Below are 11,354 nucleotides of genomic sequence, written 5' to 3'. Positions count from 1 at the left end.
GTAAGTCTCATTGCCTGAGTTTGGGGGGGTCGGCTATTGTGATGCTGTGTAAAGGAAGCAGCGCATGTAGTTTGAGGGTTTGAGGAAACTTCCTGAGGAAGCAACATTTGAGTAAGACTCAGAAGCAAGTACTTCAAGAGATGAAATAAAAATCAGGTTAAGTTTAAGGAACCTAAAAAGGGTCATGATGGATGGTGCACAGAGAGGTCAGGGCAAGGGGCAGCTGACAGATTTGGCAGGGCTAGGAGACAGAAGTGAAGTCTAGTTTCATCCAAGGGTAATGGGAGACACAGTCATCAGAGTGACGTGATCAGGTTTCAGCTTTCCAAAGGTCATTCTTTAGTCTGGTGTGGGCTCAGTGGATTGGAGGGAGGCAGTCTGAGAGATGGAATATCACCTAGCACATGGCTGCAATTGTGTGAATTACTCAAGATTGTGGTTTGGATTAATAGGAAATGGAGAGCGCGCGCAAGACTGGAGAGGTAATTCATACACAGAATGGGTCAGATTTGGTGACTGACTGGCTACATGGCATGCAGAAGGGGAAGGAATCAAAGATGACCTTTGGGTTTCTGGTTTGAGCTTTAGGCAGATGATGGCCCATCTCCTGAAAGGAGGAGCGCTGGTGTTCCTCAGGACCAGCTGTGTTTCTCAAGCCCTGTAGGGTTCAAGCAGTGACTGCTCTGGGGGCAGCGTGGTGAACATGACTGGGCTCCTCTCTCACTGAGTTTACACCTGGTAGAAAAACAGACATGAAACAGAATTATCAGAAAGAAAAAACAACAACAACACGTCATTTCTGATGATTTAATCACAATCCTAGTAAGTATGAGGATGGAAAAAAGTGCATTATGATCTGAGTGCATGTGAGAGAGGGCTCTGACCAGTTTATCAGATAAGATTTCCTCAAGGAAGTGACTTCTAAGAAAAATTTTGAAGGATAAATTAAAAAATGGCTTGCAAGGGACTGGGTGTGTGAGAAGCATGCTGTATGCTGGGAACAGCCTTTCTTAAAGTCCTGAGGCAGAAAAGGAGTCTGACACATTTAACCAAATGTGGTTGAGAGAGCCCAGCATGTTGGACTTCAGGGAATAAGGGAAAGTTATGCAAGAGGAGGGGCTTCCCTTGTAGCTCAATTGGTAAAGAATCTCCCTGCCATTGAAACATGTATATTACCATATGTGAAATAGACCACCAGTCCAAGTTTGATGCATGAAACAGGGCACTCAGAGTCAGTGTGCTGACCCAGCCCGGAGGGATGGGATGGGGAGGGAGGTGGGAGTGGGGTTTGGGATGGGGGACACACGTACAACCCGTGGCTGATTCATGTCAATGTATGGCAAAAACCACAATATTCTGAAGTAATTAGCCTCCAGTTAAATAAATTTTAAAATAAAAAGGAAACATTCACAACAGAAGGAAAAAAAAAGAATCCTCCTGCAGTACAGGAGACCCAGGTTCGATTCCTGGGTCAGGAAGATCCCCTGGAGAAGGAAATGGCAACCCACTCCAGTATTCTTGCCTGGAGAATCCCATGGACTGAGAAGCCTGCCAAGGCTACACAACTGAGCGACTAAACCATGCAAGAGGAGGATGGTCAGGCCTCTGGACTCTTCCCTAACAACACTGAGGAGCTGGACAAGGTTTTCAAAGTAAGAGGTCACTCAGCGTTCAGATTAGTCAAGTCTAGAATGTTGTTCAGTGATTTTAAGGGTCCTCTCTACCCATTGGGGACCCTGCAGTTACTCATTTTCTATAGGACAGAAAGGGGCCCATTTCCTGTAGAGCTGTGCTCATCTGTTCCCTGTGTTTCTCAAGCCAAGGCCCGAGGAGGAGGAGGAGGATTGACATTTCAGCGGTTGTTTCAATAGCAGATGGCTCTCTAGCAGTTGTGAAAATTCAGCAGAAGCCCTCACCAGCAGCAAGGGGACAGGTCGGGTGAAAAACCTGCTCTTCAAATCTTCCCCTGTGCTCCCAGTCTAATGAATTACTTCTAAGTAATTGCAGTCCTTGCTCAGGCCTCAGATTTTCCAGTGGGTTTGAGAGTCATATAGCAACAGACCCTGCAGCAGCTCTTCCCATCTCATCTCTCCCTCCTGACCCCACTGCGAGCCGCTGCCGCATCACTGTGTCCCTCTTCTCGAGATGAGGAAGCTCAGGCTGCGTGCTTGCTTAGGGCAAAGGGGGTTCGTAGCAGTGAATGGTGATGGCAGCAGTGGCCATATTCTCAGGACAGGTTCTTGGCTGCCTCTTTTTTTTTCCCCTAACTAGCTGGGTGGATCTTATTGGCTGACAGTGTCTGCAGGTACCAAACGGTGGTTTACTCATAGGCACACGGCAAAAGGTCTCTGCACTTTTCATTCAGAGGACCCTAAACACCTGGCCAACTTTGTCTCTGTCCTTCTACCTCATCACCACCGAAGCATCCTCCTACATAGCCATCGACCCAGATGTTGTCACATCTTCAGCATCGCCTCCGACATCATTCGACACAGTATCTGGTACAGAGCAGTCCTTCAGTAAATGTTCATGGCATTCAGTTGTTTCATTTGGCCATGGATGTTGGCACAATAGAACCATACTCTTACTGAGAGTGGAGGAAATTTCTTAAAAGACCGTGACTGCTTAATATTTAAACAAACTGTTCACTGTTTAAACTATGGCATGTTTCCGCCGAATGGAGAAGCTGAGCAGAAACAGGTTTACAATCTAGCATTGGTCTTCCATATGGCTGAGTGTGACAAATGATGTCATTTGTCACAGATATGCCAGTCGCCAGCAAAATGACGAATCATTCCAAATGCAGGTTGAAAACAGTGGTTTCTCTTTTCCAGTGTTCTGCACCCCCGCCCCCCGCCCCCCCAGGCTAGCCACCTGTAAGTTGACAGGCTTACAACCTAGCCAAGGCTAAAGGGTATTGCCTTTGCTGGGAAGAAAGTCTTGTCTGGGTGGGAATTAGTAACGGCAGTTATGTCATGACTGTTTCTCTCTCATGCACACATTACCTCTGAACGTGGCATTGCTTTGCAGGAGTGGCCGGAGTGCATACCCTTCGATGAGTCCACTCTCCCCACAGGAAATATTCCAGTTGGCCTGTATGGACCCAGCTGATGATGGACAGTTCCAGGAACAACAATCTCTGGTGAATGAATTCAAAAATTACTTCCTTGGTTTCCTAATCCCTCCCACTCTTTTTTTTTTTTCCACGTTCTATTCCATAACCATGATCCATCAGAAAAAAAAAAAAGAAAGAAACACCTTTCTGATAGTCCAACCAATTACCCTGGGAGTTTCCTGCCATCTCCACTTTCCTGGATGAGTTTCTCATGTTCTCTGACAAATGCTCCCTCTTCAGGTTTTAAAACCCCAGAGGCCCCTTACCTGCTGCAGGAACTTATAATGCTTCAGGCCAAGCTGTCTTAGTTTGTGACCCTGGGCGTCACATGGAGAAACAGAAGTAACAAATTAAATCTTGCCTTTGATTGGGAGCCTTAGGATGAGTCATCATAAGAATGACTGGCACCAACCAGGCAGAGTCATGTGGCCTAGGAATGCCACCTGCCTCCTGGAGAACTCGGGGGTGGTCTGTACCAGTAACTAGCTGTCTGCTGGGAGATACAGGAGAATCTCATGCCTCTGCTCTGTGTGGGTTCAGAAAAATTGGCCCTTGTGGTCACAATTCTACAAGATCAAATACATTCAAAGAGGTCTCTAAGATCACGCTCGTGAACCTAAAGATTTTCAAGAACTCTATTGAATAGAGTTTAAACTTAGAGATAAGAGAGCAGATGGAATTTTGGATTTTACTAATACAAAGCTAAAATAGGATTCCCAGAGATGACAGACTTTACTATTATTAGTTCAGAAGCCGTGAGGTCAAGTTCCCTCTGGAGCTTTGAATTAAAGCCCAGGTGTTGATTGGTCTGGAGAGAAAAAGGGGTGAGACCTGACCCCTGCAACAGTCTATATAGACAGTTTGTTTTAAGTGAGTTCCATGTCACGTAGATTCTGATGCACCTGTGTTCTTCTCACCCCTTCTCATCCCTGTGTTCTTCTGACCGCTCCCAGGGCATGCCTCTGCATACCCCAGGGCTTCGCGAATGGATGTGTGGGTGGAATGTGGGTATGGCCTGCTTGTGAGTGGCATGTCTGATGGGATGGGTACCCTTTGGAAGGGAAGAGATACTTCAGTAGCACCAGCAAATGAGTGATTCCATTTCCTGGGACTGAGGAAACCTGGAATTATGGATGGCTGTACTGGGGAGACCACCAGACCAGAGCCTCCCCTCCCCTCCCCTCAGTGTGTGAGTGGCAGCCTGAAAGTGTTCTTGGTAAGGTAGGTAAAAATACCTGGAGTCATTCCCTGCCTTCCTCTCTGAGGAAATTGGCACCAAGGCCCTGGCCTAATTGGTACAGACAGTTTAAAGGGACCTCTCATCATTTTATGGCTTGCCTGCTAAGAAAAATCTCAATCATGTGTTCTTTCTTTCACAGGGAGGCTTTATTGCATCATCCTCCCTGCAGGCTCCCCAGGGCTGAGCTGTAGCGCCAGCACCTTCTGGATCTATGTTCATCTCGTTGTCAGTCCTAGTGTCTGTAGTCCAGTTCAGGTGTCAGCCCGTGCTACACACTCACCACTGTGTGCTCCTGCTCCGCGTCCTGGGGCATGGCTGTGATCTGTGTGTGTCTTGCACCACCTCTGACACCCATAGAGCGCAGTATCGTTACCACACAGACCGCAGCATTATCACATGTTTCAGGTGGGACATGTGTACTATATAAAGCATACGCTGCAAACACCCTAACTCAAGCGCACATATCCTGTCCCGTGAAGGCAGTGCTTCCCATTCACACCAGGGACCCCTCGGCCAAACAGTCATGGAGGCCAAGGGGGTGTCTTAGACACCCTTAACTTTAACAGTACCCTACTCATACACCCATGCCTTCAGGGTGTCATTTCCTAAATATAAAATGCTCTTTTTCTGGTATAATCTCCAGATGTCCAAAATATTCCTAGCTCTCTTTGTTGGGTAGCCAGGATAAACATTTTTAAAGCAGCTCTACTCTTTATGCAGTGATACTAGCTGTCTATATAGAGCATGTACATTTGCCAAACTAACATTCCTTAACCAGGAAAATTAAATGATTTGGGCAGGAATCTAGAGATTTCCAATCCAACTTCTTAAAGCTCTCAAATGCTCTCATAGTCCAGTACAATAGCTACTGCCCACATGTGGTAACTGAACACTTATAATGTAATTAGTCTAAACTGAGATATGTCATAAGTGTAAAAATACACACCATGTCAAAGGCTTGGTGCCAAAAAATGTAAAATACCTTATTTTTATATTGATTATATGTTGCCATGAGAATATCTGTATATATTGGGTTAAACAAAATCTATTTTTTCATATTTATTTTTGCCTTTTAAAATGTAATTACTAGGAAATTTTAAATTACATAAGTGGTTTGCAGTATATTTCTATTGGACTGCACCAGTCTAGAGCATTCTTGAAAGATGGCTACCCACACCCTTTTTTGGTTTTAATCATAAGAAAGCTCTTAAAAGCATGTCTTAAGATTTCAGAAATTGGTGACTTTCCTTAAAACACTGCTTTCTATTTAATTGACAAATTCTTCAGATTAAAAGAATAAACCCAACACTAGCAACTTACAGAAAATAAATTTCATAAAGTGGTAAGATCTGATGCATTGTTTAGTAATAATTTAGATGGTCCTTAACTAGAAAAGGTAATCTTTTACCTCTGAATCCTAGTTAGAACTTTCTGTTTTGGGACATCTGGTATACCACATATGTGCACACAGAAACACAAACCTATGTATGCCTACATCTGGGACCTTAGAGATGGATGTCTCTCTTCTGAAAGCCATTCTTCTTATGGAGGAGGCAGAATCATCCACTGAAAGTGAGAAGCTATGGGATGGAACCAATTCCCACAAGCTTGGCTGTGTGTTTATTTCTAGGAGCCAGAGGTTAGTGAATTAAAAAGCGTGCAGCCCTCTAACCATGGCATCTACCTTCCTTCGGACACCCAGGAGCATGCGGGCTCTGGGAAGGCATCCTCTATGCCACGCCTGACTGTGGATCCCCAGGTAAAAGGCAACCACCACTGCTGTGTTCAGTGGCATCCTGGGCTGTATTGAATAGGTGGGTTATGAAAACACATCTGACATCTTCAGGTGAGCCCTTGACTTGCTCCCACGCCTCTCTAAGAGCTGGATCATGGGCCTTCTCTGCGGACCATGCTCCTCCACACTGTGTTTCCAATGACAGTCTAGCCACAACAGGCCAGCCAGCAAAAGGGCGGGGCCTCTGGATGGGCTCCACATCCTCACGACTCCACTGGCTAGGCAAGAAGTACTCTCCAGGATGTTCCCCATGGGTTTTTCCTTCCTTTTCTCTGTTCCCGGCTCTTCTAGCACATACGCAGTTACTTACACACAGCTCTGTGTCAGGACTGTCTGTCCTAACCAGCACAGACCACACCTCATTCCTTTGTCTGTTTTCCTGGCTTCTTTTTTTCTGTCTGTCTGTCTTACATCAAAGTTTTGACAGCGACAAGAAATTTTTGTGGATCTGTTTTAATATCTGTGGCAAATCAGACTGCCCGAGTTTAATGTGGAGCTGGGGTGGGACTGATGGAGAGAGCAATGCATTCTCAGGAGCCTTGCGGTATCTATTCAGTTACCAGCTCTCCTAAGCTCTAGTACTGTAGGGCAGCACCTTCTCTGAGGAGGGCAAGATACAAAAAGGCAAAGCCATGCCTCTTGCATCGTGGAGACTTTCTGACAGTAGCCCTCACTTATTTCAAAGCAGCTCAAGGTTCACGGCAGGTCCTGGCTGGGTCCCTGGGGTAGATGGCTCTGGGCAGCTTGCAGAGGACGCTTAGCTCCCTGCTCCCCTGAGCATGACAAGGAGCCCTGCAACAGCCTGGTGACCATGCTAACGTAAAGATGCTTTCTGGAACAGCCTCCTCCAGCATAAGCTCTGAACAAGAGGGGGTCGTGGGAGGTGACAGTTGGCAATCTTCAACCCTCTCAGTCTTCTATCTTCTTTACTTTTAGACTATTTCAGTAATTAATCCATACCTTGTGTTCCTGGGCGGGGCGGGGGCTCATGTTTCCAGGTGGTGACAGACCCCAGCTCCATGAGACGTTCATTTTCCACCATTCGAGATAAGCGTTCAAATTCCTCGTGGCTGGAGGAATTCTCCATGGAGCGAAGCAGCGAAAACACCTACAAGTCCCGGCGCCGGAGTTACCACTCCTCCCTGAGGCTGTCAGCCCACCGTCTGAACTCGGACTCAGGTGAGAAGGTCTTCACTCTGCGGTACTCCTGCTCTCGAAGGGCTGCTCCTGATGAGGACTGAAAAATCATGGCAACAGAATCCAGACAAAAGACAGGGTTATAGGAGTGAAGGAAGAATGCTTCTTAATCAAAAGGGTTCCCTATCTGACTCACATCATGAAACACAGCAACAAAACTCTCCCTAGTCATCACAAAGGCTAATGAGATTTCTTTCTGCCAGACCAGGCTGTAGAAATCCTGAAAGTGGAGGTTTCTCAAGGGGCTTCTACAAACCACTCCTCTGCCTTAGGTATGTTTTAGAGACCCCCCTGGCAGGCTCTGGGTTTCATCCACCAACTCCATTTCAACCCGGACAATGCTACCTGGAATCGGTTTATGTATTTGAGTTTTGTGTCTTAAGGGAAGGGGTCATATTGATAAAAACAGAAAATCACTAGTTTGGTTCAAGCTGTTCTTCAGCCATATAGCTATTCAAGCTGTTTCTTCATTTTACTAAACGAAGAAAGAAAGATAAAAAACCAATGACCTGCGCCATATCAAGGGGCAGGTAAGTGGCAGAAAAGGAGCGTGTATGCTCAGTCCCTCTTTTCGACCCCATGGACTGTAACTCTTCTGTCCATAGGATTTCTCAGGCAAGAATACTGGAGGGGGTTGCCATTTTCTCCTCCCGGGGATCTTCCTGAGTAGAAGTGAAATCCTTTGACTTCAGTCTCAGGACATTATAGTAACTATCCATTATTTCATTCATAGCAGCTTCTTAATTCCCTTCCCCTAATGCCATTTTCCCCCTAAAACGTTTAGAGGATTCTTGGGCCACACTGCTGGCAAAGATTCTACCTTAATTATATCTAGCACAAACAGAAGCAGAAGAGAACAGTTGCATCCTTGGATTTGTAAGTCTTTCCAGTGACAACTTGCATACTTAGCTTTTCACAAAGTTAATTTTCCAGCCTTTCTCTTCTGCCTCCCTTTCAGATCACCTGTTGACATGCCTGCAGAAGTCAGGGTCCTTGAGAGGCTTGGTCTCAGGCTGTAAGAGTTGTTCAGCAGCCAGGATGGGCAGAGTTATGATTCACTGCTTTTTCATCTCTCATAGGCCACAAGTCCGACACCCACCGCTCAGGGGGCAGAGAGCGGGGACGATCGAAAGAGCGAAAGCATCTTCTCTCTCCTGACGTCTCCCGCTGCAACTCCGAGGAGCGAGGGACCCAGGCCGACTGGGAGTCCCCAGAGCGCCATCAGTCCCGGTCTCCCAGTGAAGGCAGGTCACAGACCCCAAACAGACAGGTGAGCATAGAGAGGAAGCCAAGCCTCTGCAGGAAGACAGGGAAGGGCGGGCTTTTAACACTGGATGCAAAATGTGTGCATCCAGCACTCACACAGACCTTGCCTTCACAGGAAACGATATCCATTGTGCACAGAGGTTAGCTACTTAATGCTTATGTATTCAGAAATGATATAAATTCACAGAAAATCAGAGAGTACCCCAAGAAAGACAGTGGTGTCTAGGGGTCAGTCTGACTGGGTCCTCAGAAATCAAAGTCACAACAAGTAAGTTCATAAATATCTCAGGCAGATTTCAGAGGAAAGGAACATTTTTTAAGGCAAAAAAAATGTCTTTGGCTAATTGCATGATTCTTAGTATTGGTTGGAATGGTGATTCCTCTCTCAACACAGGATACAAAAGATCAATCCAATTTCATTTATCTAGCTTCCAGCTATCCCAAGAGGAAGACCATCTTTCCATCTGCCCTGTTACTGAAACAAAGCCCAGTCTTAAGAAATAGCTACTAGAGCTGTGTGAAAACATTCCCTGGCCCTGTTTTCCTCCTCACCGCCATCCCTGGCTCCCTGCCTTACCTCACTCCAAGGCTGTCAGAGGCCAGATGGCAGACCCACTCAGTGGCAATGGGGAAGAGGAAGGGCTTCCATAGACAGCTTTTAGAGGCTGTTGAGAAGGGTACTTCTAGAGCAGTGCTGGTGAGTTTCAGTGCAGAATGGAATCACCTGGGCTTGTTATAACTGCACATTCCTGAGCCCTTCTGCTTCACCAGTGACACTCACCAGAAAGGAGAACCCAGAAATCTGCACTTGGAATGACCCAAGAATCTCCCAGAAGATCTCGAGCAGATGGTTCCTAGGTCTCACACACCTTGAGAAATGCCTCCCTGGAGGTCTGTTTACCATCTCAGGGACCTTGGGGACTAGGTGAGTAGGTCAAGTCAGGCCTGAACCAGCAGATGAGTAGCTGGGTGTACAAGCCAAGCTAACATCAGCACACCAATGAAAACACAGATGCAGAAGGAGATGAGGGAAGGTATTTGCCATGTCCTGAGACCCAATTCCCAAGAACTTACCCCAGACAGAGCAACTCTAGGGCACTCATTCACCTTCCATGGAGTTGTCTTTCCTAAAACTGCAAGATTTTCTTTTAGTGTGCCACGTGATAGAGCTTTCTGAATCTTTGCTACTCAATGTTTTTATTCCATGGAACAAACATCTGAGAGCTTGTTATTAGTAGAAATGAAGGAGCTCAGGCCCCAGCCAGACCTTCTGATGCCAGAGAGGCACATGTGCTTACTGCTCAGTTGTGTCTCTTTGCGACCCCATGGACTATAGCCCGCCAGGCTCCTCTATCCATGGGATTCTCCAGGCAAGAATACTGGAGTGGGTTGCCATTTCCTCCTCCAGGGGATCTTCCGAACCCAGGGATTGAACCTGTGTCTCCTTCATTGCAGGCAGATTCTTTACCCGCTGAGCCATTAGGGAAGCACAGAGATGTGTAAGCATAATGAAAGTTGACGCGCCCAGTAGTACTGGCTCCTCAGTCTCCTTTCATCTCTGCATCCCTGAGTGGCTGTGACTGGTATTGCATTGGCCAAAAAGTTCGTTCAGGCGTTCTGTTACATGGTACTGAAAACCCTGGACGACCTTCTTGGCCAACCCAATGACGGGGCAGGGCGGGGGGTGGGGGGGGTGGAGGGGGGATTCCGAGTGGCTCTCGGTAGGAGGGGTTAGAGAGCTTAACCAGGTCTCAAGTAGGGAGGATGCCAAACCCAGGCTAACATGCCATGTGTCTCCTGCCACACAGGGCACGGGGTCCCTGAGTGAGAGCTCCATCCCCTCTGTCTCCGACTCCAGCACCCCACGACGAAGTCGGCGGCAGCTCCCCCCAGTCCCTCCCAAGCCTCGGCCCCTCCTTTCCTACAGCTCTCTGATCAGACACGCTGGGAGCATCTCCCCACCAGCTGATGGGAGCGAGGGTGGCTCCCCACTGACCTCCCAAGCTCTGGAGAGCAACGACCCCAGCCTGCCCGAGTCTTCCAACCCCCGGCAGGGCCACCCCTCCCCACAGCGCTACATCTCCGAGCCCTACCTGGCCCTGCACGAAGACTCCCACGCCTCGGACTGCGGCGAGGAGGAGACGCTCACCTTTGAAGCAGCCGTGGCCACCAGCCTGGGCCGGTCCAACCCCATCGGCTCAGCCCCGCCCCTGCGGCACAGCTGGCAGATGCCCAATGGGCACTATCGGCGGCGGAGGCGCGGGGGGCCTGGACCGGGCACGACGTGCGGAGCCGTCAGCGACCTCCTGAGTGACACGGAAGAAGACGACAAATGCTAGAGGCTGCTCCCCCCTCCGATGCATGCTCTTCTCTCAAACGGAGAAAAACCAAGACCCGAATTGGGAAGCCAGTGCGGCCCGGGGGGGAGGAGGAGGGAGGAAGGAGCTGGAAGGACACCGCGCAGTTATCAGAGGAGAGGAGGGGAAGGACAGAAGGCAAACCACTCAAACCCACCAAATCGCTCTATTTCCCTTTGCAAGATGGGCACTGCCATAGTTCTGCCTCTTTGCTGGGGAAAGAAAACACAAGAACGACGGAGGGTTGTTCCCAGGGGAGAAGGGACACGGGATGGCTTTGCCTCCCCTTGCCCCCTTCCCAGTTTTATGCAGCCGTTGGGGGGAAATCGAGCCGGCCTGTGTCTGTGCCCATTGCCCCAGGAAGCCTGGGAGACATTCTGGCTC

The 11,354-nt window shown here is 48.2% G+C and overlaps 1 protein-coding gene across 1 annotated transcript in view; it reads left to right on the top strand.

The window, feature by feature from the left end:
• The window catches only part of CACNA1E (calcium channel, voltage-dependent, R type, alpha 1E subunit), a 330,398-nt gene extending 319,446 nt beyond the window's left edge, over nt 1–10,952 (top strand). Inside the window, exons 44-48 of the mRNA XM_010853135.1 lie at nt 3,031–3,142; nt 5,986–6,114; nt 7,149–7,329; nt 8,427–8,617; nt 10,422–10,952. Of these exons, the coding sequence (XP_010851437.1) occupies nt 3,031–3,142; nt 5,986–6,114; nt 7,149–7,329; nt 8,427–8,617; nt 10,422–10,952 (1,144 nt within the window). The remainder of the gene's footprint in view (nt 1–3,030; nt 3,143–5,985; nt 6,115–7,148; nt 7,330–8,426; nt 8,618–10,421) is intronic.
• The last annotated feature ends 402 nt before the right edge of the window (nt 10,953–11,354 follow it).

Source organism: Bison bison, unplaced genomic scaffold, assembly GCF_000754665.1.
Source record: "Bison bison bison isolate TAMUID 2011002044 unplaced genomic scaffold, Bison_UMD1.0 scf7180017864322, whole genome shotgun sequence".
NCBI classification, from domain to species: Eukaryota; Metazoa; Chordata; class Mammalia; order Artiodactyla; family Bovidae; genus Bison; species Bison bison.
Note: the sequence above shows the minus strand (reverse complement) of the source record. Positions and strands in the feature narration are given on the sequence as shown.